The sequence below is a fragment of the Manis javanica genome, chromosome 12 (genome assembly GCF_040802235.1).
Source record: "Manis javanica isolate MJ-LG chromosome 12, MJ_LKY, whole genome shotgun sequence".
In the NCBI taxonomy this organism is placed as follows: domain Eukaryota; kingdom Metazoa; phylum Chordata; class Mammalia; order Pholidota; family Manidae; genus Manis; species Manis javanica.
In genome coordinates, this window is record NC_133167.1 from 47484976 (window position 1) to 47511479 (window position 26504).

General features: G+C 38.1%; 1 protein-coding gene across 6 annotated transcripts in view; it reads right to left on the bottom strand.

Moving 5' to 3' along the window:
- Nucleotides 1-833: 833 nt before the first annotated feature.
- The window catches only part of PLCL1 (phospholipase C like 1 (inactive)), a 346962-nt gene continuing 321291 nt past the window's right edge, over nt 834-26504 (bottom strand). For 3 of the 6 annotated variants that reach the window (XM_073218568.1, XM_037000352.2, XM_073218570.1), the window contains 2 exons: nt 4878-4910; nt 834-1506 (listed from right to left, as the gene is read on the bottom strand). In XM_073218568.1, the coding sequence (XP_073074669.1) occupies nt 1318-1506; nt 4878-4910 (222 nt within the window). In that variant the 3' untranslated portion in view covers nt 834-1317. The remainder of the gene's footprint in view (nt 1507-4877; nt 4911-26504) is intronic. The other 3 variants (XM_073218571.1, XM_073218569.1, XM_037000353.2) reach the window with 1 other exon arrangement.

Sequence of the window (26504 nt, forward strand, 5' to 3'; positions counted from 1 at the left end):
AATCAAATTAATTAAGAAGCTTTTCAAAATAAAAGCAATGTTGTAAATAAATATATTTTCATAACCATAGAACATTTAGTTCTCCGGGAGGTAACAAACATACAACACTCAAGTACTTTATGAAGATATTAGGGTAAAAATGATCTGGATGCAATTATAAGTGTACTCCTAGTAGCCATCTGCCTCTTCTGTGTGCATGTTTTCTGCATGTGTTAAAATTATATCATAGATATTTTTGTGATCTGTTAGTTCTTAAATCATCATGAAGATGTTATCTGACCCACAGAATTTATATCAGCTCAACATGACGATATGGTATTGTTTAAACAATGTCTAGATTTAAATTTAGTACTTTAAATTCAATCCAAGCGAAGACCTCCTAGCTGCCCATGTCTGTTATAGAAAATGAATGCCACATTCCCAGTTTGGAAGAATACTTCCCTACAAATCTCAGACTTGAAATGTCAGAACTGAATAATATTGTCACGTCAAAATTGTAATTACAACAGATCCAGATCTTTCACTGTGTTTCAGAGTACCACACAGATGAGTATAAATTTAGTTATGATCAGCTTTTCCACTGAAATCTTATCTTTAGTGAATAACTACAGAAGACTTTCTAGAATTGATTTTTTTGATAAATATTTTAAGGAGGTCACTAACTGAAGAAATGACTGCTGATCTTTCTAGAATTCTGATCATTTGTTTCTCTTTCATTTACTTTTATTTCTACTATAATTCTTAGGAATTTTTCTAATCTATATTTAATCTATCAAAACATCTATGCCTTGGCAAATTTATCTTCCTTCAATAATAAGCTACGTTAAGATCTCTAAATTAAATGACAAAGGTAAGAAGCAAAATTAAAGAGCAACAGGTTATAGTAGGTGCTCTGCAGAATCTCAGATTAACAAATTTGTCCCCAAATGATAAAGTAATAAATTACAAAATGAATAATGCAACACAGAATAGATTTTAATAAGATTTCGATCTCTCTCAATCTCTCAACTTCACTGTTTTTTTTTCCGTGTTCTCTCCTAATCTCTCCCCCTCTCTCTCACACATACACACACACTTCCACCCACATCCATACACAGGTGTGTACACACATCTCAGAATGTAAAACACGGCTACTAAAGGTTTTAACTTAGATAAATTAACTATGTTAAAATTCTGACATAGTGAAAAATATCAGTTTATATCCAACACCCTATACAGGGTGTCTTTTTGTGAACTACTAAAACGCTTAAAGAAAGAAAACCTGAAAGAAAAACCAGAGTCCTTGCCGGGCAGGACAGGTCCAGGTGTCGGCGCTGCTCAGGGCCCCAGCCTCCCGTTCTCCTCGCCACTCTCCTTCTCCTCGATGGCTTCCAGGCTGCGCTTGCTCTTGGCCTCAGGGCCGGTGCTGGGGGCTTTACTGAGTCCACAAGACAAGCATGCCAGCTGGATCTGCTTCATGTTTTCTAGAGCTTCATTTTTGGCACTCTTCAACAGATCTCCTTGGCCCTACAAACAGACAGAAATACACACTGAAGAAGGAAGTTACGGGCCGGGCATATCCTGAGTAGCATCACTCGCTGCCCGTACCACTTAGGGAGAAAGCAAACCTAGACCTGAGAGCCACTTCTCCAGGGTTCAGCCCGAGGTGCTTTTCCAGCATCACTGAGGGTCTTTGATCGGTTGCTGGAAGCCCCTTTGAGATTCCAGTCGTGGGGAACAACCTCAGGGGACCCTCCTCCAAATGTACAAAGGACAGTTGTCCTTCCATCGCAAGGTCTGAGACTTCGCACACCACTGCAACTCCTGTCCCGCCCACGCCCAGCATTCCTAAGCCTGGAATGAATGAAGAAAGAAGCTTTTCCTTCAAGAACTGCAAATTAAACCAGCCCCTCGGTGTACAAGAGCTTACCAACCAAATATCTTCTGTAAAGTAAATCACGCACCCTGATGCTTGGTGGGCAGGCTTTTTGTATACTGGGTTATCTTTGTAATCTGCCTTTTGATAAGTTGTTACCCACATTCCTTCTACTTTTCCATCATTCTGAGGACAAAGTTCCCATCTGGCTAATGGAGAAAGAAGGGATCCTGAAGTTAAGCATGTCAATCAAAACCAAAAGCAAATGGGGATTACAGGAACATGTCAGCTGTCAGTTACGTCAGTGCCTGAGAAACATCTTTTCCCATAGTTTTAATTTATGCTAGTTCATCATTAAAGTGATCAAGTGCAGACGCTAACTCGAACCTGAAGGACCAAGTGTGGGGAAGCCAGAACATGCTTCCATAGGGTAGGGGACAAAAGAGGAAGTAGTTCCTTCTCTCTCTCCTCGCCAGTCCCAGAGCATTACTCAGGAGTGTGACCCTGGAGCTGTGAAGATGATCTGGGAGGATATGGCACTCGCCCTGGTTGCTGGAGGATTCCTCTGCAAAGCAGAGACTCAGAGAAAGGATAAGTCAGCCATTTTATGCAAGGACTCCGTGATACACTCTTTTATCTCTTTAATTTGATTAATGCTTTTCCCTTAGGGCATTTGAGGAAGCTTGTAATAAAAATGCTTTGCTCTGCTTCCCTCCTTAGAATCTACTGAGGCACTTGCCAACCTATCCTACATAGTAACAGCTACATCCTTCTGATAATACTCTTTAAATGGGATAAGTAAGTAGGATTTTGCCTATTATTTTTGTTAAAGTGAAATTACCCCGATTGCCTCAATCATGGAATAGGATTTTAGAAGTAGACTCTGAAGTTTTAGAGTCTAGCCTTCTCATGAGGAGAAAAGAAGCTGAGGCTGGTAAGATTAAATGACTGACCCAGGGTGACCACTGATCAGTGACTGAGCTGCAACCAGGTCTTCTGTCTCAGCTCGGTGCCCTATTCCACACCATGTTTATAATTCAGACTAAGACTGAAAATGAGAGACTGAACACTATCAGTTAGAGGTGAATTTTCTAAGGGAAAAATATTCACTACACCAGCAGAATGTGGGGAGGTAGTTCTTAAGAGTGTGACATAATGAGTCCCCTCTGGACACTGATAAATGAAGCCACACACACTTTGAAAAATGCAATTCTAGGTAATAAGACTACAAGAAAGAAAGTGCCTACTCTGTATGATACATATGTTCATTCATGCAATTGTCACTACATCCCCATGAGATAGGTACTTTTGTTAATCTCAGCCTGTGGATGAAAAAACTGAGGCCCAGAGCCATCACCTTCCCTGGAGCCATGCAGCTGCTACGTGGTGGAGCTGGGGTTTATATAAAGCCTAGCAGTAGGCTCCAGAGTCTGCAGTCTTAACCACTACACGATATGGCATGTCTTCAGGGCAAATGGTGAACTCTTGACAAAGCAAATTAAGCCTCCTATTCATCGTTACCCATGGAAACAACACGGATAAAAAGAAAATCATTGCCCATGTGGCACAGTCTGACAGAACTGAGGTGGGAACTAGAGAGGTAGGAAATAGGGTACAGCAAGAACACCCTGGCCAGGACAAACATCAGAGTATCTTAGCTTTATTTTTAGCTCCAGCTATTTCTCCCTGAGCCATTTTCTCTTCTGTTAAAACAAAATACCCTTCTACTTTCCTCACAGTTTCAAAGTGTAAAGAAAACATATTGAAAAACTGTTTGCGATTTAAATAATCACAAGTAAACTATGCTTTAGGTGACATGAAAAGCAGTTAACATGGTCTACTACTATAATAACTATCTTGATACTGTGCATATTTTAATATAAATTTTTCTAACTGGTTTAAAATGCATCTGTAAGAATCTGTTTACAGAGGTATGTATAGTGCTACTGTATTTACAAATGAAGAGAGTCCTTTAAAAAGGCAAACTGTAATAATAGATTATATCCACACTCATTTTCAGAGCACTGCTTTTAAGCGCTCCCTTTACTTTTAGTTCGGAAATTTTCATCAAGCATTTTAAAAACAAGACAAAAGCAAAATTGGCATCTTTCCTAATTGCAAGAGAACAGTGAAGCATGCAAAAATATCAAGCTTGATACTACTAATGCCTAATGCTCTCACATCCCTTTTCCTGCAGCAGGTTATAAAACATATCTATTAATCAGCCAGAATATCATCTCATCAGTTCTGAGAGGGGGCACCAGGCCTAAATGCAAGACAGTGCCAGTTCTAGTACATAGAAGTCAGTTTCTCTAGAAAACAATGGCCAGTTGGGAAAAACAGTTTGTGCCAGGGCACAAAGTCACAACTACATCATCTCCTGACAACCAGGAGACAACACATCCTGGCTGACAATACAGACACATAAAAAAATAGAAAGAGAAATTACACTGTTAACTGATAGAAGAAAAAATGAAAGACTAAGTTATGAAAAGTTTATGGTGAAACATTTATGTAAAGATTTTGTTTTCAATTTTTTTAAGAAGGAGGAATAGAGGTCATCTTTCTGTTCTGCAGTTCATGGAGTCAATTCCATGAGTTGTCCTGATTAACGTATGAGAACCAGACAAGATCATTAGGGACAAAATTGTAGAGAAAGTGAAGTTTATTGCTAACAACTCCCATCCTGGTATGTTTAGTACTGACTTATTCCCATTTATGTGCAGGGATTTCCTTTGACCAACTAGCATCCCTCTCTTTACTCTGTTATATTCCCTCCCAAACTTCTAAGTACCCAACTTATAGTGTATCATTTCCTGCAAGATGTGTTAGGTATTCAGATTAGCTAAGCCATTTAAAAATATTGGGGTGTAGTATGTATTGAAGGAGTATTGTAACAGGGCATTTCTAAAGAATATACCAAAAAATTCTCCTCAGACAGAGGGCTTGGGAGGGGAGGGGAAAGAAGAGAAGCCTGGGACAATTCATTTTACTTGGTGGCATATATATTAAAACACCTCACCTTCTGGATACCAAAATCTGGGATTGTTGTGGCCTGGAATGCAAAATTAACATGTAATTAGATCACTGAACACTCAGCTGGAAAGAAGTCAAGCTACTGCTGACATGTCACTAGACTGGTAATCTCATGGAGTCCGGAGGTTCTGCTGGTACTAGGAATACTCCAGGAAAAATAAACGAGAAGGCCTGAGTAATGGGGTGCGTCTCAGTCAGGCTGAGGTGGATGGGACAAATAGGACTTTTCAAAAGTCTTAAAAGCAATAGCTACCAATTCAGCCTCCAGGTATTTGGCTTCTGAATGTAAGAATTCATGGAAAACCCAACACATTCAAAAAGTAACACCTGGAATCATAAAAATACATCAAGAGATAACTATAGAGACATTGAATCTACAATCAGAGGTGATTAATGAATTTTTAAAAAAAAGACATTAAGCATTCATGATCAAATCTTTCCAACTGCATTAAGTTGCAACTAAAATGCATTATCTAGAAATCAAGAAATATCTGATGCAATTTAAATTATAAATGGGCCTTCTGTACAATACCACAATTTTTATTATACTAATAAATGTACTTGCGACAATAAAATGCTATCACAACACTAAACAAAAGCTACTACTTGTCGAACATTTAATATACTAAGTGCAAACCAGTTTACACATATCATAACCATAAAGGGGGCAAGAATTCTAAATATGTTATCTGTGAGTTTTATATTTGTAAATTATCTACCAGTAATATATTTTATAGCCAATCAAAAGACATTTGGGATTTGTTATTCTTGTTCTTACTAACTAATGCAGTTCTCCCCGACTGTTTGAAAAAAGTTTGGGCTAAATCTGGCAGAGTAAATTACAAAAGGCATCCATGGATCCTACACACCCATTTTTCCCATGAACTGCCCTATTCCTTGTGATGTTAGTACACGAAAGAGCAGGAGGACATCATAACCAGTGCCCTTGTCATGTGTGAACAGAATGCACGGGTTGTCTCAGAGCATACCACAAATATTTAAAATGGCTAATTAGGGCTCTGAGAATGGAGAGACCCTCACATATACACAACTACACACATAAACAAATGCAGCTCTGTCTGCAGGCAGACGTGGGTGTTTTTCAGTACATGGTCAGTGGCTTACTGATTGCCCTAAAATTCTTTTCATGTGAGAGTCCACGTCCACTTCTAGAGTCACCCATGATCCATGAGCAGATGGAAATGGATAAGACTGCCGTATAAGTCGACTACAGACAATATGGTAGAATTAGTAGCTCTTTATTTGTGCCAGTTACTATTTGGTGGGCAAGACAATACTGTGGTGCCCTACTACCATCTTACTAGTTCAAAAATCAGGCTTATTGGGAATCTCCTTATTACCTAAAGAGGCTAAATGTTTTGCTCCAAAAAGGTATTATGATGTTCCTCATTTGGAAAATTAAACTAGCAGATCAAAAATGTGTTGATGTCATGACAGATATATTTCTCTTGACATTACATTTATGGAATATTGGGTAAAACTATACAAAGATGGTCTGGAATTCTTGCTCTCCAGAATGAAAGCCCAGTCATGTAGGGAATGTATACAAGATGTTAACAAGAGGCAGAAGGCACAAAGGTGTAGCCATTAGGGGACTGTGTACAAGATATTTTAATTGCACAAAAATAGAAGTTTCCATTGCACTTAGTTCAACAATCAGATTTATTATTTTTCAGCACATCGACAACCAAATATTTCAACTGCCACTCACCATTTAAAAAGTTGAATTTTTACTCAATGAACACTCAAAAAATATGAGTAAACAACTTTAGAGTATTTCTGGTCTAAAAATATTGGCTTAATGAAGCTTTTTATATTACTCTTCTTCTGAAACTCTGAACTCAAAAAAATTAAACACTGCTTTCAAATCTTTTACATAATGCAATTATATTATTTTTTTATGGGAACAGAAAGGGAATTACATTGGACATGTTCACCTAAGCCATTAGATTTCATAATTTCACATTAAGTTCAGTTTTGTGACTAATACATTTTAATATTGGTCATAAACTCCATTAATCAAATGTTTCTGAAGACTATGGAAATAGAATATAAATAAGTCTTTTTAACATCTGAGAACCAAATTCTGAAGGAAGAATAATTTAAAAGTATAGAAGATATTTCAAAGAAATTTTAAGAATAATTTAATATCAATGAAAAGACAACATTGGAAAATAAAGCAGAATGACATGTTTAGTAAGTACAACCATATAAAAAGTATAAAAAATTGAAGTCATTCTCTGTTAAATTCAACATAATGAAAGTTTATTTGGAAGTTAAATTTGAAAGTATATATATCATTTTGTTCTGCTAAGTAAGAGTTCTAAGAAATTTTTTCAATTTTTTAAGATAATTGAAGACAGTTACAATGTTTTAACTTTACAGGTGAAGAAATGGACTCAAGAAAGCTAAATAAATATATTGCCCAGGTTCACACATGAAATAAGTGTGAATGAAATGATTAATAATGCCTTCTTCCCAGGCCAATAGATGCTTTTCTTTCCCTGTATTATTTTCTTTGCATTTAGGTACATTACATGATATGTTGCATATGTCATCTAATAGATCTTAGAAATGTAAAGAAGAAAAATAATAGTTTAAGACCAGTTTGGTTTAAAAAAAGAAAAAAATGCTTTGATACAACCCCATGTATATCCCAAACATAAATACTACCTTTGTGCTAATACTTTGATGTCTGATTTTTTTTACCTTCGATGTGGGTACAGAGTTTGGAAGAATTTAGTAATTTTAATCTGAGCCAAATTTTCAAAAATCTGAAATAAAACGGCAGTGATAGAAGACTCAGAAATGGGAGAAGTATGGAAAAAATGGTTCACTTTAAAGATATCATCGTAAGACCTAACCAATCATCAGATCCAAAAAAAGATTATAAAAGAATCAAGTTCATCACAGGCACAAGCTGTACATTTTGAAGAATGCTGTTAATGTGAGAACCCATCAGTTAGCTCCCAGATCCCCGGGAAACTGGTTCTCCTTGCCCCTAAAACTTCTACATAGTCGGTGGTCCAGGATGGCAGCATGCATAAACTGAGAAGCAAAACCAGAACTCCGGGAGTGATGAAGGAACAGATGAATCTAAGATTTCCACATTTCTTATAACAATATTTCAAGAAACAATTTGGCCCAGAGGCTTTGAATTGTAACCACATTGCTATTCTATAGGTGAACTTAGCAGTGCAACCTCCACTGTCAGACTATCTGGATCCAAATCCTGGCTCCAACACTCACTAGCTTTTTGACCTTGGGCAAGATCACTCGGTGCCTCAGTTTCCTAAAATGGCTATAATGATTGTACCCATCTCTAGGCTTACTGCAAGATTAAGAGAGATAGTAAGTGTGAATCATTTAGAATAATGCCTGGCATACATGGCAAACGCTAATGACTGTTAGCTACTACTATTATTCTATAACAGAAAATGTAAATGTTTTGGTAAGTGCAATATTTCATTATTAATAAGGACAATGTTATAGATGTCTACCATACTTAAACTTATAAAATACAAGAGAATGAAAAACAATTTGAAACTTGAAAAAGACAAGTTGGCAGAGTAGGGGAATAAACGGTTACTGAGAGTAAAATTCAGGATTGATCCTCCACTGGTCCTATGAAGGGCCCCATACCCATAATCACTAAAATCTTAAAAGTAATAATTGCCTCACTGTGGGAACTTTCCTCGGAGAGCCCTTGAAATGTGTCATCCTTGTCCCTCCTAAAGCTCATTTTCTTATTTATAATTCAGAGGGCACGGCATTATTCAGTGTAAAACACTGAAGCATGGCCCACTATTGAGATAAAAGGTTAAACAGCAGTTTCATTTAAGCCAGATGAGAAAGTAAAAATGAACTGCAATCATCTGTCACCAAAGGAAATAATGCCAAATATTATCTTCTGTGACAGACCCATTGTATTTCTGAAGATACCGTAAGATAGGCTCCTGTGAGGGTGCTCTGGTTAGGAAGCCATCTGTCTCCTTTGGGCAAATGACTGCGAGCCTAATCCACTTATAGAAAATGTCAACAAAATTCCTTCAACACCAGTGAGCTGCATAATAGAAAACCCTGAGCTAACTTTAAAAATATGAGTCAACTGCAGAAAGCTTCATGAATTTAGGTTTGTGTGATGATACTGGTATCCTGAGGATTCTCTTGCAGTCGTTTTAACAAAAGAGCCATTCAATAAAACAACAAGAAGCCCCTGATGGCTGATTCCCCTGATCTCTGCTCTTTCCTTCCCGTTATTGTGATTATCTGCCTTCATGTCAACAGATCTAATAAGAAAGGAGAGAAAAGTAGAATCAACCTTTAGCAAGGTGACAAACGTAATTGCATTTCAAATGAAACTTTAGTAATGGATGGTCATCAGCACAAAAAAACAAATATTGTTTTAAAGTTCCAATACCTCAAAATTTCTTTCCTTGGATAATAAATGACCCTGAAATCTGAATTAATACTAATGTGAGTACCATAAGGCAAATGCAGAAGAAGCTTCTATAAAAACTTGTACTAAGCCAGCTCATGCTATTTCCATCTCAAATAAATCATTTATAACACCTTGAAAGATGTAGGGTGCTCCAAACCCCAGAGCAGAAAAAGGCTACAAAGACAGTGACTAATATTAGAAAAATATTATTTTTTATTAAGGTATCATTGATATACACTTTTATGAAGGTTTCACATGAAAAACAATGTGGTTACTATATTCACCATATTGTCGAGCCCACCCCCATACCCCACTGAAGTCACTGTCCATCAGTGTAGTAAGATGGCACAGAGTCACTACTTGTCTTCTCTGTGCTACACTGTCTTCCCCATGACACCCCCCTCACACCATGTGTAATAACCGTAATACCCCTCAATTCCCTTCTCCCTCCCTCCCCACCTACACTCCCACACCCCTCCCTTTTGGTAACCACTAGTCCCTTCTTGGAGTCTGTGAGTCTGCTGCTGTTTTGTTCCTTCAGTTTTGCTTTGTCATTATAGTCCACAAATGAGGGAAACATTTGGTACTTGTCTTTCTTTGCCTGGCTTATTTCACTGAGCGTAATACCATCTAGATCCAACCATGTTGTTGCAAATGGTAGAGTTTTTTTTTTTTTGTGGCTGAATAATATGCCATTGTGTATATGTACCACATCTTCTTTATCCATTCATCTACTGATGGACACTTAGGTTGCTTCCATATCTTGGCTGTTATAAATAGTGCTGTGATAAACATAGGGGTGCATATGTCTTTTTGATTCTGAGAACTTGTTTTCTTTGGGTAAATTCCTAGGAGTAGAATTCCTGGATCAAATGGTAGAAAGATATTTTTTAAATGCGTTCTGCTTGCTTGGTAAGTTCTCACAAAATCACTGATCACCTTGCTTAAACTATTGGCCACTTGATCCACCCAAAAAATAAATCTGCAAAAAAGCCGGAATAAAAGCATAGATGCAATACCAACAATCCATACCCAGTGCCAACAGATTACAAAATGGCTTCAGTGGCTTAACCATCTCCACAGTGCTGAGAAGTTCAGCAAACAGGTGGCTTTTCACTGCACCTGGTCCTGTGCAGCACAGGAGCACTGATCACACTGCCTTCTATGTGCCTTGTTTGCCCCGCAGCTGAGTGACAGCCACACTGCATCTGGTCCTTTGACCAGAGACATTTATCCTCTACCCTCTGTGAAATCATTGAAAATGGGCTAAAACTGTCCCTGTTAAGGATACACTATGGTGGGCACAGGGCTAGCCAATCCAGTGGCCCTGTAAGGCACCTACTGACACCACCATGAGCTCTACATTCAGCATCAGCCGCAGTGGCCCAGGAGCTATTAGCAAGAGATGGTCAAAGGGGAAACTGCTTTGCACCCTCCATCTAGTGGATCACTCTTTGAGTAATGATGGTAAGGCAGATGTCAAATAAAATGAGTTTCTTATTAATAGTTAAATCAAGGATTGGCCAGCTTAGCTCCTTCCACAGTAATCTGAGGTTTGGTCACAAATGAGTGATCACTGTTGGTGCCTCAAACCCCGCAGAGCATTTGGTTAAATACCAGGCTACTGTTACTCCATAGAATTGTCAAGACCTGTTTTCCCTAATCTGAGACTCACTCAAATTTCAGATCTCACACTCAAGTCACCCACAACACCAAAGTACTAGCAATACATTTTCCTACAATTTTTTGTTTATTTTTAAAATTCTTTTACACAAAATTTGACATAAGAGCATCTATACTTTCCAATTGTTTATATTTGTCATTTTGGCTTCATACCCTATTTAACTCCTATGATACATACATAATCTATCAATGTATGTATATTTCACCCTAAATACCTCAGTAGGTATATCATGAAAATGAGGATTTTTAATAGCCACAATGCTATTATTACCTCCAATGAAATTAATATTCATTCAGCTATTTCATCTGATATGAAGTACATATTCAATTTTCCAAAATGTCCCAAACTATCTTTTATAGCTTATATTAACCTAGAATCCAATCAAGGCTCAAACATTATTAGCATCTTTGAAAATAACAGTCCAATTACATGAAGTGAGAGTAAAAGCATGAGTGGCAGAAGTATTCTTCGAAACTCAACCGCAAGCTCACAGCAGGATGTACCACTTCCCTGAAAGTCATTTCCTCAGCTTCACTCCTGTCCACTTTATGGGATATACACCATTAAATTATCACACATACTTGTCAAAACATTTCTGCTAAATGTCAAATACCATCGCTCTTATATTCTTACTTTTGAATCAACTTTATAAATATATGTGCCTGAAAATATTCAGCCCATTCAATTTTGTGTCACACTGACGCCTCCCTAAATATTCTTCGTATCCAAGCCTCACATTTCTTCTCAGAATAGATGACTGTGAGCATCAAACTATCAGAAACTAGTGGGAGAGAACATTCATATTCAATTCCAATTTTTCAGTCGCTGATATTTTTTTAGGTCTTAGATACACAGACAAAAAAAACCCCATACTTTAAGAGGAACTTTAAATTATCACCATGTAGAAAACCCACAACTTCATTTGACAAACCTGTGACCCTGTGCACGTGCACAAGCCCTCGCTAAAGAAACTAGCCCCAGGCTGACTGAGGTGCCACTGTTCAGTACTATAAAAGCCCACCTCCTCAGCCACAGCCAGCTGGACAGAGCATCACATGTGGCCCAAGAGTAGCCAGTCAGTAGTTGGCCAGTGACCTATGAGCTGGCCCAATGCCAGGCAGCAATGAAGGTAATTAGTCAAAGCAATCACATGAACTCTCTCAGAAAGTGAGCCTGGGAAACCCAAAAAGCCTTATTAGTCAGCTGCCAACAGAAAGAGGGCCTAGAAAAGACAGAGGAAAGTGCTCAGCCCCACTAAAGCCATAGCACTGAAGTGAAAATCCACACAGTCCCCTAAGGCCTGCTTGAATTAAAATGATCTAGCCCAAGATTTGCAGAGGCTGCCCATTCTGTGGCTTCTCTTCTCTTCAAAAGATGTGTTTCATAAGGGGGAGGAAAAAATAAAAAAAGTGGGGGACATTACTATTAGCAGACATAATGTGGAGGGGGGACGGGGAGGGCTGTGCAACACAGAGAAGACAAGTAGTGATTCTACAGCATTTTACTAAGCTGATGGACAGTGACTGTAATGGGGTATGTCGGGGGGACTTGGTGATGGCGGGAGTCTAGTAATCATAATGTTCCTCATGTAATTGTAGATTAATGATACCAAAATAAAAAAATAAAAAGTAAAAAAAGATGTGTTTCCTACATTGTCACATATCGTTTTACCTGGAGTAGCCTGACTGAGTCCCTATTCCCTGAAACTCAGAGAAAGAAAATTACTTGAAATGAGAAAATGGCAGGCCTATTACAATTTTAATCACACCATTTGATTGGTTGATAATCAAGGAAAAATGGAGTTTAAACCATGCTTTCGTCCCAGCTACAACTTACTGGGCTTCTTGTAGAGAAAGACAGAATCTGTCGAAAGGATAGAAAGGGCAGGTGCTGTGGCTGGTGTCTGCAGTGGGGAGAATGATGAACAAATTATGGATTGGTGATGTGAACTTGAGAATAGCCCTAATTCCTGTGGGCTACACTTTCCTTTTCTGCTAAACGAGGGGATTGGCGGAGATGTTCTTTGAGTTCACCTTATATACTGAAGGTCTATTATTTATTAATTGTGCTCAGGTGACAATTGCTGTGTTACAATTCATCACTTAATTATTTTAAATAAGAGAGACTGTCTAGTGGGAAAGAGATAAGGAAACAATTAAAGTGTTATGATAGGGGAAGACCAGGGTACTGTGGAAACCCATGCAAAGGCGCCTAAGCCTCCTGAGGCTGGAGGGGCAGAAGGGCCGGTGTCAGGAAAGGCGTCCTAAAGGCGTGGCGCCCCAGCCAACAGCGGAAGCACATATGCGCTGACAAGTGGGAAGACAGCAGGCAGGGCTTCCAGGGAGCAGAAGAGACAGCCCACGTAACTGCGCAGCATGACAGCACAGCTGGTGCCACTGAGGACCTGGGAAACTGTCAGGGTGGCTGGATGAGCACAGGCGAGAGGAAGATGGCTGAGAGACGAAACTGGGCCGGAGGAGGTCACAAACAGCTCCACAGGAGGCGGGAAGAAGGCCGCAGGGGCAGCCCTGGGACACCTCAGAGGGACCTTAAGCAGGCAGTGCAGCCGTGACCAGACTAGGTTTAGAAAGGTCATCCCAGCTGCTGTGCGGGTCGGGGCAGGGAGGGGGGATTTGGGAAGTGCAGTTTTCACTCATCCAAGTGATCAAGGAAGAGAACCAAGACAGTAGCCATGGGAGTGAAGATCCGTAGGGAGATATTTAGGAGGTTGACCCAACAATACTTGGGAAGTGCTTAGGGATGGAGGGTTAGGGAAAAGATCAAGGATAACTCCCAGGATTTTGCAGGGGTAACTCCCGAGTTCATTCAGTTCGTTCATCCAAGCAGGGAGGGATACCAGAGGTGTTACAGAGAGGGCAGGAGCTGAGGGCGGGGATGGGCACAGCCTGAGGCCTACACCCCCCTGGGGCTGAGAGGCCTGAACCTCCAAGTGTGACGTCACCTGGGGGATAGCTGGGAGGAAGGAGTGGTGCGTGGAGGTCATCTGGAATAAGGAGAGACACAGGGACCAAGGATATACATTTGGGATTTGACAGCAGACAGAGGGTAATAAAAACCATTTGCATGCACAGTATGACCCAAGGAGAGGAGACGGAGTAAGACGAGGAGAGAGCTTCGGTTCGAACCCTAAGAAACACCCGCATGTAGTAGAAGAGTGGAGAAAGGGTAACCCGAAAAATCTCCTGGGAAGAAAGAGCCAGAGACATAGGCAGAGACCAGGAGCATGTGGTGTCCCAGGAAATCAAGGGAGGCACTGACGCAAGGAAGAGAGAGCGATCGGCCAAGTACAATGGTCCCAAGGAGTCCGGCAGAGAAAAGCTGAAAAGTGTCCCCAGGATTTCATGACAGGAAGGTAACTGGTGACCTTGGGAAGAGTGATTTAATGGCCTGTCGGAGGAGAAGACAGACTGAAGTTGGCTAAGGAGTGCGTGGGAGGTAAGGAAGTGGATCAAGCAAGCGTAACAACCTTAGTTAAGAAGTTTGGCTGTGTAGGCAAAGAGAGAGAAAGTAGAGTAGCTGGAGGGAAGCTTAAAGTCTTTTATAAAAGCCTTTTTACGTATAAACACAGGCTGTACAGTGAACTGTGAGAGGAAAAAGACAAAATATGAAATGGAATAAGTAAAAGCCTCTAATTCTTGGATGGATTTTCTAACTCGATTATCATAGTATCTTAATGTTTTTCTCCTTATTTTAGAGGTTTTTTATCTGTATGAAGTGGGAAAGTTCTCATCAATTTAAAATGTGAAGCGTATGCATTGAAACAGCTAAGTACATCTCCCTAAACTTTAAAGTAAAAATGCAGGGATTTCATATGGTCTATGCATTTATGACTACCTCTAGAAAATGAATTCTCACATTGTCCACCAGGTGGCGCCCCTATTTTGGGCTTAGGTAGTGAAGTTTCTGTCCACAAAAGGCTTGTGGTCCAATGGTTAGATATGGCCTTCTAAAATCATTTGGTTTATTCCTCTGCTTCCACGTAGAGTTTCACCTTAATCATGCTCAGTATGTAAAAGTGACCTCAAATAAATTCTGATAACTTACAAAGTCAACAGAAAACATTAACGTGTCCTCAACCTGTATAATAAGCATCTAATTTAGAAATGAATACTATGTACACAGGTTTTCAGAAAGAACATATCTTAGCAAAATATAAAATAATCATGGCCATGCAAAGGCAAAAAAATAATAATAACTACTTTCTTTCACAATCTGATGAAAATAGACAAAAAAAGTTAACTCTAAAATATATAATAAAGTATATTTTATATAATAAAAAATAAATATGTAACATATCAATGTCTCATATCTATAAGGCAGTATCTTTATAGTTGCTGTTTGGAAAAGTTAGACATACACAACTCAGTCTAATATGATGTAAAATTCTTAGGTTTAGGATCCTTATAAGACTATGAAGAGTCTTCCTCTACTTGATAGGGGTTATTAGCATGATTTTCCTTGCAGAAAATATTATTATACATTTGTGAATATTCCCAACAAGGGAAACACATGAGTTGAAAATATATGAAAAATATTGAAAAGTTCTACACCACAGATAGTTCCCTTTGATTTTCTCCTCTCCTGCTATGGCTGAAGCACCTAGCAGAAATAAAAAGGGAAGGGGCAAAGTTCATTTTACAACTATCAGTGCACAGAAGGACTAAGAACACATACACACACATACTTTTTTCTCTCTCTCACCATATTAGCTAAAACCACAGGTCCCTCCCTTGGCTAATTGTCTTAGGAAGCAGTTCTACCATTTTTAACTTGCTGATAGTGCAGAATGAACTCTAGCAACTCAGGTTTGGAATCCAAATGGAAATGAGAGAAGGGCAACGGCAGGAATGGCTCCCTCCCACAGCCCCTTGGGAAATCATTTTACCCCTACTTTTTCCATTTTTCCTCATTTTCAGAGAAACTTAAAGAAAAAAAATCCAAAAGATTTGGCAGGAATGACCATGATATATTTGGAGAATTGCAGAGGGATCACCACGGCTGAGCATTAAGGGTAAGTAGAAACTAAAATAAGAAGAATGGAAACCAGTCATTAAGGAAACTGACATACTTAACAAGAGGAAGCTACCTCACTAGAGATAAATGAAAGGAATTGCATACACTTAGGACTTCAAGATGTTGTTAACCTAGTGACTGTAGAAGCTTTTTGCTCTAAGGAAAATATTTGTTTATTTAATATTGTTTATTTCATATGGTCATTTGTTGTGCTGCTTATGTAAAAATTTACATACTATTAAGAACAAACTTCACAGCATTTTAACCATTTACTAGCAAAATCTCATGGGCCACTCTTCCTTACTCATTAACTTTCCATATTTATGTGTTCAAACAGCCAGGCTGACACCTGCCACAGGATGTGTCAGTACCAGAGAGAAATCAATGGATTCTGGCAGGCGCCTTGGTCTCCTTCAAAGGGTGACCTTTAGGTGTGGGAGCAAAAGCACATCCCCCACTGGGACATTTTTTTTTTTAATCTTCAGGTTCAAGTTGCATATTTTAATAAAGTCTTCCACTAATGCCAACTTCAAGGGTAATAAACCACCACAGCTGATTTCCTTCTTCTCTGCCCACATATTAGTCTCTTCTTTTTTCTCTCTCATTTTTCTCATCTCCAAAAAGTGGAGATGGGCTGTGCTGAAGCTAACAGTGATTCCCTCAGTGGTGCAGAGTCCAAATGCTGCTGTACTCTTTTATAGTAACAGTTTCTAATACTCCTCATATCTGTAAACCACAGGATGTTTATTTTACACAGCCAGGTTTTTAAATAAAAAGAAAAAATATAAAAATCCCTTAGTCACTATGGACAGATTGTTCACAAATATAAAAATGAGCACTCCAAGAATGCACACCGTCAATACCCACAGTACTAAGGGAGAAGGGAATCTGTCTGCAGGGTAAAATCATGTCTGATTTCTCATTTTGAAGGCCAGATGTGGGTGAGATTTGTATTGCAGCCTGCAGCCAAACGTGGACTATTTTGGTTGCTATATGTGTCTTTTATTCTCCAAGGAATTAATAGTTAAGAATTCTTTGATTTTGCCTCATAATTCTGGCATAACCCTGTAGTCAAACCCATATTCATCACACAAAACTCCTGTGATGATAGAGCTATTCTAGATTTCGGCTGTTTAATGAGGTAGTCACCAGCCACATGTAGCTACTGAGCACTTGAAATCTGACTAGTGCTGAGGAACTGAATGTATAATTTAATGTCATTTTAATTATTGGCTAGTGTTTTCCACATTGGACAGTGTAAGCTAAAAGATAGTGCCAGCCATCAGCAATATAGTGAATTAAGTAAAATTATTCTCCACTCCAGCTTCTTTCCTGACATAGTACTTATCACAATTATAATTTAATAACTAATTATGGCTCATACTTTTTAACATCTCTATCTCCTACAAGAATGAATACACTACTTGAGGGTCGTGGCTGCCTCTGTCCTGTGCATAGCTGTACCCCCAGCAGCTAGCACAGGGCCTTGTTCAAGGCAGGGACCCAGAGCATTTGACACTCTGATCTCTGATGTCTCATCTCGGGAACAGTGAGAAACAAATGTTTGTCTATGGTTTTCTTGTTATAGCAGCCCAAACTGACTAAGGTGGTCACTATATTAATTTGCTAGGGCTGCCATAACCAAGTACCACAGACTGGATGGATTAGACAACAGAAATTTATTTTCTCACAATTCTGGAGGCTAGAAGTCTGCTGTCAATGTATGGGCAGGGTTGGTTTTTTTCTGAATCCTCTCTCCTTGGCTTATAGATGGCCATTTTCCCTGTGTCTTCACACGATCTTTGTTCTCTGTGTCTCTGTTTAATCTCCCCTTCTTATAAGGACACTGGTCCCATCGGATTAGGGCCCACCCTAATAACCTCATTTTAACCTCACTACCTCTTAAAAGATGGTATCTTCAAATATAGTCATATTCTGAGCTTCTAAGCACTAGGACTTCAACATATGAATTTCAGGGAAACAGAATCCAGGCCATAACAATCACTCTCTTCCAATGTTCCAAGCTGTGTCTCAACTTATTAAATATGTTATATTTATGCTAAATTTAAAGAGATTTATGGAAATCTCTTTGTTTAAAATTTTGGGATGGTTTGCCTAGTATACTATGAATGATAAATCTTTACCTATCTGAAGACCCCCTCTGCATTTACATATTTGTAAGCTTAGATCATTAATTATTATTATAAAATGTGATTTTGCCATTGTCAGTATTCTTTTTGATACATTATATATATATGAAACAGTGACATAACTGGTGGGGCAGTCTTACCGCACTGGACAAGGATTTCGGGTTCAGACTGCCTGGCGTTCAGTTCTGGCTCTGCCGCTCTTTGGTGAGCAGAGCTGGGTGAATGTCAGCCCTTATTTAATCTTTCCATTCCTCACTTTTCTTGTGTATAAATCAGAAATATTAACAGTACCTACATAATACGGTTGTTATTAACACTAAGTGATTTTCAATTAGGTTGAAGCACTTGGAACATTGTCTAACAGAGAATAAGCATTTTATAACTGATATTTATTATGATTTGTTCTTGTTCCTAAAGTGCATTCTTTATTAAGAAAAGTATTTGAAAGAGAATCAAATTCATTAATTCCAATCCGTCATATGCTTGATTCCAGTATTACAGTGAATATTTTGATTTTCCCTAAAATGTCCCATTTCTTTCTGGTATACAAAAGTTGTTCTTCAATAATTCTCCAAGTTAACAGATAAAAATGATTATGGTCTCAAGATGAGAGGATTTTTTCAGAAGTTTCCAAAAGATGAAAGGTAGAAAGTTTGCCTGTTTGGGGCATAAATGAATTCTAGGAAAGAGAGGGAACTCTAAAGGTATTTTCATATATTTATAGCACTTGGTATATGATGAGCTCTTGATAAATATTTAAAGAGTGACAGTGATGAAGAGGGTCATAACTCACAAAGGGAGGAAGGAACTCAAGGATAAGAGTTACCCAGATTTTTTTAAAAGATCATATAAAAAAAATTATAAAGTTCACTCACATGGATTGCTAATGTTATCTGAACCATGCTGGAAAAAGACAACAGACCCAAAGAGAATTGAAATATCTTTTTTCAGTCCTCTTATGAGCAATTAAAGACAATAGTGACTAAAGTCTTCTTGCTCTAGGATAATTTTCAATATTGTTTTAGGTTTATAGTGATTAAATTCAATTAAAGAACCACATCTTGAGCACATACCATGCTCTCTTTCACTTGTAATAACAAAAAATTGCATGTGGACATTAGAACTATGAAATGTAGAACAAGGCCACCAAAAACTGTATACATGGATGCTCAGAATATTTGTACAGGTGTGCACACACTGCATGTACACTGCATGAATTCAGAGAAATGTCTGCAAGGAGCTGAAATAGTGATCTGGAAACTGGTGCAACTCTATAAAGAAGCCTGAGAATAATCACTAGTTGCCAGACAGACAAAAGATAGGCATCTGGAGGATGAAAAAACTAATAGTGGACATTGGACCTTTGGAGAGAAAAAGCTAAAACCAAATTACCAGTTTAGTGCACACGGGCACTTGCCTGCGTTCAGCTCCCAGGAGGAGGAAGAGGAAAGAAGAGGGCAAAATGTCAACCCCACAAGGAAATGGAGCTGCCCAGAACTGCAAAAGCACCCCTTTTCCCAAAGGGCACACAGGCTTCGAGTGGTGCCACTGGACACCATAACCTTGGATGTTAAGAACAGGCTATGGAATCACAAGGATCAAGCTTTGCATCCAGTTGCACTGCTAAGTACTGAACCAGCGGCTCGGCTTCTGTGATCCTCTGTTTTCCTGTTTTCTCAGCTTAAGCTCAGCATTGCACTAAGGCGCAGTCCCCACCGTGAAGGAGCGCAACCTCACATGGGGAAAGGCTCAGGAACAAATCATTACGATGTGGGGAGTGAGGGTGGGAAACACAGGAATGAGATTGTGTATAAGCTACAGATAGAGTACTAAAAAGGAGATTATCTGATTTTGATTAGAACTGGGGATCAGGAAAGTGAAGAGCAGGAAACTTCCCCAGAAAAGTAATAGATAATAGTTGTGCTGGATTTGAGTGACAAGGAGGAACTTGTTAGACGACTGAGGAAAAGAACATTACAACTGGCAGGAACAGCATGTGTGAAAGCACAGAATCCTGCAACTGCCCCAAATGGTCTAGGAACTACAGACCTGTGGGAGAGTGGAGCATGACACATGAGGAGCTAAGCAGAGGCCCCCCACAGAGGATCATTTATCCACACCAAGAACTTGGAATGATGTCCTATAACTGACAAACATCAGAACACTTCTCTCACTCAAGCCTACCAAGACTATTTAAAAGTTTTGTTTGTTCATTTGTTTTCAATCCTCTTAAGTGAATTTAGAACATTTTTTTCTGAAGATTAAAAATTTTAATTAAATTTTCTCTCACATGAAGCTTGTATTCAACTTGAAAAGAGGATTGGATGTTATTTTTCCCAATGCCTTCTGTTTCTGTCATCTGGACTTGAAAACTGAATCAACTCTGTTTGGTTGTCAAGACCAATCAAAGATCTAGCTATGCTACAAATGAAATTTTCCTCAGCTAATGTATAAAATATCCTGGACTGCTGAACTTCTTTACTGTGCTTCAACATGCAAACAAATGATAGGTTCAACAGAATTCACACCACTGCACCTGGATCCTTTGGAAATTATTAACAACTTCTAGATGTAAACCTTAGCAGGGAAAATAACTAGAGTAGACAATAATTGTAATTAATATAAGTAATAAATATTTAAAGACATTCCTAAAAACTTGATAGAAAACAGAAGGCTAGAGATAGAAAAATACTCTCAGACTGGCAATTTTCGGGACAAATCCCAAAAGCACCTTTCACATGGCTTCAAGGGAATGGTGCCCTCTAGACTGGGTAGTGCCATGGTAGGACGTGGTAGCTCTGGCCAATTCAGGGATAAGATTGTTCAACCTTGTGTTGCTAAAAAGAAATTGAGCTGGTGTAGAAATGTCTATTCAAGAGCTCCAGGGAGATAATCTGGGTGGTATTCATGTTTAACTTCAACGAAATTCATAAAATCTTGTGTAATTAATTATCAAGGCCACTGTAGTTCAAGGTCTCCTGTAAAGACTCTTCTTGGATATCCTTGGCAAAGGAGACAAAGGAAATGGCCTTCCCAGGAGCAGCTATTTAAAGAATGAAGACAGTGGTAATCACTTCACTATTTGCTCCTCTCCCTCCAACCAGAGAGAAGTTCTAGAACAAAATCATACTTTCTGAGACAAAACCAATATCTTAGCTGGTGGTAATTAAGTGAAGGATAACAGAAATAATGAGTCTGAGTGAAATAACTGTGATTTAGTAGCTGAGACAGTACTTTCCAGAATTCAGAAATGGACTTTCTACCCTGGCAGTGCTAATAATTATTATATTGTTATACACTTGTATGTTTTCCCCAATAACTGCGAATACTTTTTGATAACAAAAAATTCAGATGATGTTATTTCCCTAATATTATTATTATTATATAATATTATAGAGCTTACAGTGAGTAGGGTTAATAAATGAATTGCTTAATATAAGAACCAGGGTCTATGTTATAACGCACACACAAGCACACACTATATATATACATATAATTGTTCCTTTCAATGACTTTCTTCCTCTCCCAGGCAAAAATGTATTACAGATAAAAGAGAACAGGAAGGAAGTTGCTGGCTTTATCCCTCTCTGGTTTCAGATTACATGAAAAGACTGGATGGGCTGACTCAGAGCATACACAATATACATTGTTAAGAATCTTTAGTCCCATTTATTCAGATTTAATATTGATATATAGCTACTATTAAAATACATTTTTCATACACAGCATCTGCATGCTTGTTTCATTTTTAGAAGCCCTGAACATCATTTTCTTGGTTGATATCAAATCCACAATAAACAAAAGAGCCTGTTTCCTGCAACATGTATAATAAGTATAAAGAACCATCTGGAAAGTAAGGGAATGAGGAAGTGATGTAGTACCAGCCACGATTTCAACAGCAAATAAACAGTCTATACTCTTCAAGTGTCAATATGACTGTTCAATCAGATGTTCAAAATGTATTCATCCAAGCAGTCTGAAGGAACAAACCACTTTTTCAATAATATACTACCAGAGAACACAAGTAACTCTAAAACATTCAACCTGCTCTCTATGTTTTTTCCTAATGAAAGTGAAGTTCAATTAAATCTGGAGCAATAGAAAAATTACAGTGAGACAAACCCATATTTTTGATCCAAAGCCATCAGAATTAATTGCTAAAACCCAGGCCATACTTTAGGGAACCTAGTATATTTTAAATATGTATAAAAAAACACATCTCTTAACATATATTGAAGAAAAAAAGCTCAACTTTCTGAAACTAGATTTGTTAGTAATTGATCAGGAACTTCTTGTTGACCCAAAAGATAAATATTTCTCAGACAACAAGATCCACAAACCAATTTTATTCCAGTTGCTCCATAATGCCAGGTGCTGAGTAATAGACACTGGGAAATCTAGAATATTCTAGTTGATTAAGGAATACCTCTGAGAGATCTGGACTGCAATCTTTTTTATCCTGGAATACATTGCAAAGCAATTTAAGAACCTTCCATCCCTGAATCCACTGACTCAAAAGTCCATTGAGAATAGTATCTTTGAAATAAACATTCAAAGTGTTGCTATTTTAGAACACATAGCTTTGTCCTGGCAGATTTACAAACCAAATCATGAGGGGTTAGTGTATTTTGCTGCATACCAAAGGATTCTCTTCAGCTTGAAAACAGCCAATAGACTTTTTTTGTATCTGAAAGTACAAAGCTTCTACCTAATGATTTGATAACCTTTCCATAAAATCAACTGATAATGCAAAAGTCTAAGATTCAATTCTAAGTCATAGTTCTGTGATAAGGAGATTTTTCCTTTTCCAGAAATTACCTTCTTTCAAAACATTAATATGATGATTATAATAATGATGATGAATGTTTCTTGCCCTGTTCAAATATTCTTCTGAACAGTAACGTGCAAATTTTTTATGAATCTAAACTTACTTTTAAAAATCTAAGGGTATTTCTTTTTCAAAAAATCTTTAATTAGTCTTATAAAACCATGGAATTAGTTCCTAATTATCCTGCTTTGGTGAAAAGGTAACTTCACTTACTACAAGTGCTTAAAGTATCACTAATACATGGGGAGTGATTATCAATACAAAATTGTTTTACAAGAAGTAGGAAATCGGAGAGAAGATTCTTCCCCCAACCCCATATTTCCATGAAATAAGAGAAGTTTATTTAAATTGGAAGACAGTCACTTCTGGATTGAGGGAAATTTTCTAGCTGCCCAGTGTTATCTTTTCAATAGGGCTTTTAAAGAGTAAAATCTAATTTCATTATTCTTAACATAAATTGCCCTTTACATATTTATTTTTACAGCTATGTATATACATGTGTGTATACACACCCACATAGAACATTTAGTATACATATTTTTTTATGTATGTGTATGTGTGAGTGCATATATATATATATATATATATATATATATATATATACAAACAGACAGTTTTTTGTTGTTGTTTTGCCTGAGCTGTATACTCCTGGAAAGCAGGGACAGTTAAGAAATCCCCCTCCCTCTTGTGTTCCATTCCAGGAAATGGCTTACTGCAAAGAACACCCTTCCCCATAAGACTTAGATAAGACTCATGCATGTGCCTCTGTCTGCCTATGCCAAGGCCAGACACAGACACTCCAAATGCCTTTCAGAAGTGATTAGATGAACTATTTGTACACACCAACCAATCTGGACAAAATATCTGCTTCCTTGACTTGGCTTAGCTTTAGTTAAGCTTCTTTCCTTCCTTCAGGACCCTAAACTTTAACCACCCCTCAAGCCTAAGCCAGCATGTAGCCCTTTTTTTTTCTTTTTAATTTTTTATTAAGGTATGATTGATATACACTCTTATGAAGGTTTCACATGAAAAAACAATGTGGTTACTACATTTACCCATATTATCAACTCCCCACCCATACCCCAATGCAGTCACTGTCCATCAGTGCAGCAAGATGCCACAGATCCACTATGTGCCTTCTCTCTGCTACACTGTTCTCCCCGTGATCCCCCACACCATGTGTACTAAACATAATACCCTCAATCCCCTCCTCCCTCCCTCCCCACCCACCCTCCCACACCCCTCGCCTTTGGTAACCATTAGTCCCATGTAGCCCTTCTTAATGGTCTCTCCGCATCACATACCCCAGCCACCCACTGCCCAAACCTGGTTCTTTCTGGCATTGTTTGCCCTTCCCAGTAAAACAAAAATATTTTTGCCTGACCTTTAAAAAGCTTACAGATTTTTATGGCAGGAGCATTCTCCCTATTTATTACAACAATTCCCTTCCCCATATTGCAATAATCCTTTGGAATAAAATCTCTCTTCACCTAAATCTGGATTTGTTTTGTTTTTCCTTAACAATGTACACACCACACCTACATATACATTCAGAGAAGTGAGCTCATGCTGCTCTGATTTGGGTTAAGAATAAGGAAATTAGATGGATGTATCCCATCTCCTTCTCCCTAGAGTAACAAGAAAAGAGGAGGAGATTGTATCTAAAAAATCTAGAAGGGCTATGAAGAAATGAGAATGAAATACTTGTGTTATCAGTGTTTTCTCTCCACTTACATCATTGTAGACATCATGCTCACCTTAGCTATTGTTCACCTTATGTTAAGACCCTGTGTAGAAGAAACAAATTTTATCTCAAAAAATTTCTCCTGCAAGAAAAGTAAGACCTCTCATAACCTCACAAGTTGGAGCCAAGTTCTCTGGTCTATGATGCAGCTATTCATTAGAATTCTGTCACCTTTAAATTATTTAAAATCATACAATGCAGCTTTCATCTGAAAAAATACATACCTCCAAATTTAGTTCTACTGGAGATAAGGTAAAGTGGCCTGTGCTTCCATAATCATGTCAACAATCTGGCTTTTATCTCTACTAAACAACTGGGATTCAGCCACCCAATGCAGATATCTGGATACCATGTAACCAGCCTGCTTACTACTGCTAAGAAGCATTAATATTCCATCTGAACTGTCCTATATTGTTGGACAGGAGCTGTTTAAAATTACGTTTTATATCTGTAACTTTTTTATTTTTATAGATGCATTCATTAAACTTTTTTAAAAAAGAATTTACGGTTTATTCTAACACTAACACAGCTAATATTGTATATTACATAATTCCCTCTTTGTATCTTTTCTGCTTTAAATCACAGAAATCTCTCAAAAACCAACCTTCCAACATCTTCCTCTGCAACTATGAGCTCTCAAATGAATTTTATGTATACACTTGGATACAGAATGTTATTGCAGATTTTTTTTAGAAGATGAGTGATTAAATTTGCTTGTAATTAACAATATGACTTATGATCAGATTCAACATAATAGCAAATTAGCTATGATGTTAATGAGTGTTAATCAAGTGAGCAAGGCAGGCATTTTATAATTCCCCAGATCAAGTTGAAGAGGTCCAGCACATCTTTATTTTTATTTGTTTCCTTTCACCATTATTTTCAGATTACTGTGGCAACCACACTGAAGGATCAAGACATAAGGCAGGATTTTGGAAACCATGAAAGGCTAAAGATATTTACTCTCTGCTCAACTGATACTTTCTCGTGGAAGACTTCCATCACCTCTCTGATTAGGTCAGATCTCTCTGAACATTCTCATAATGCCATGCAACTTCTGCTTCATGGCACTCATCACAGTGGCAAATTTAATATGCACTGTGTGATTATTAATAACTGCCTCCCCCACTAGCTCCAGGAGATCAGGGGACCATGTTTTTTATTCACCAGTACATTCCCAGGCCCAGAGCCTAGCACCCAGAAGGAGCTTATAGACATTTATTGAATAGATGAATGTGGGTTCAACAAAAAAGTTTACTGTTTGAATTTATGGATTAGAGCTTCTTTTTATTTATAAATGTTGGAATGGAAATAAATTAAATCAGCTTCTTGAGATATGAGAAAAAACTCGTTATTTAGCACTAACGAGCCAAGCAATAACAAGGTTCTAAAAATGTGTCTAGAAGTGCCTTTTCAAATACCTCATCTGATATAAATATATCAAATTTAGCTTATAAAATCCTAGAAATAGATGCTATGCCTGCTAAATGTATACTCTCTACTTCATAAGGCCTAATATTTTAGAAAATGTTTACTTATGTGCATAGAGATAATGGTACTGACACATGAGATTAGAGTTGTTTTTCTAGAACTGATCCATCCATTCTGTCTCACCTGCCACCTTCTTCCTGGTGATAAATGATATGCATTACAAGGCAGCTGGCTGAGAGTACAGGTGAGTCTCGGGCTTGCTAGATTGAGTGAGACTAAA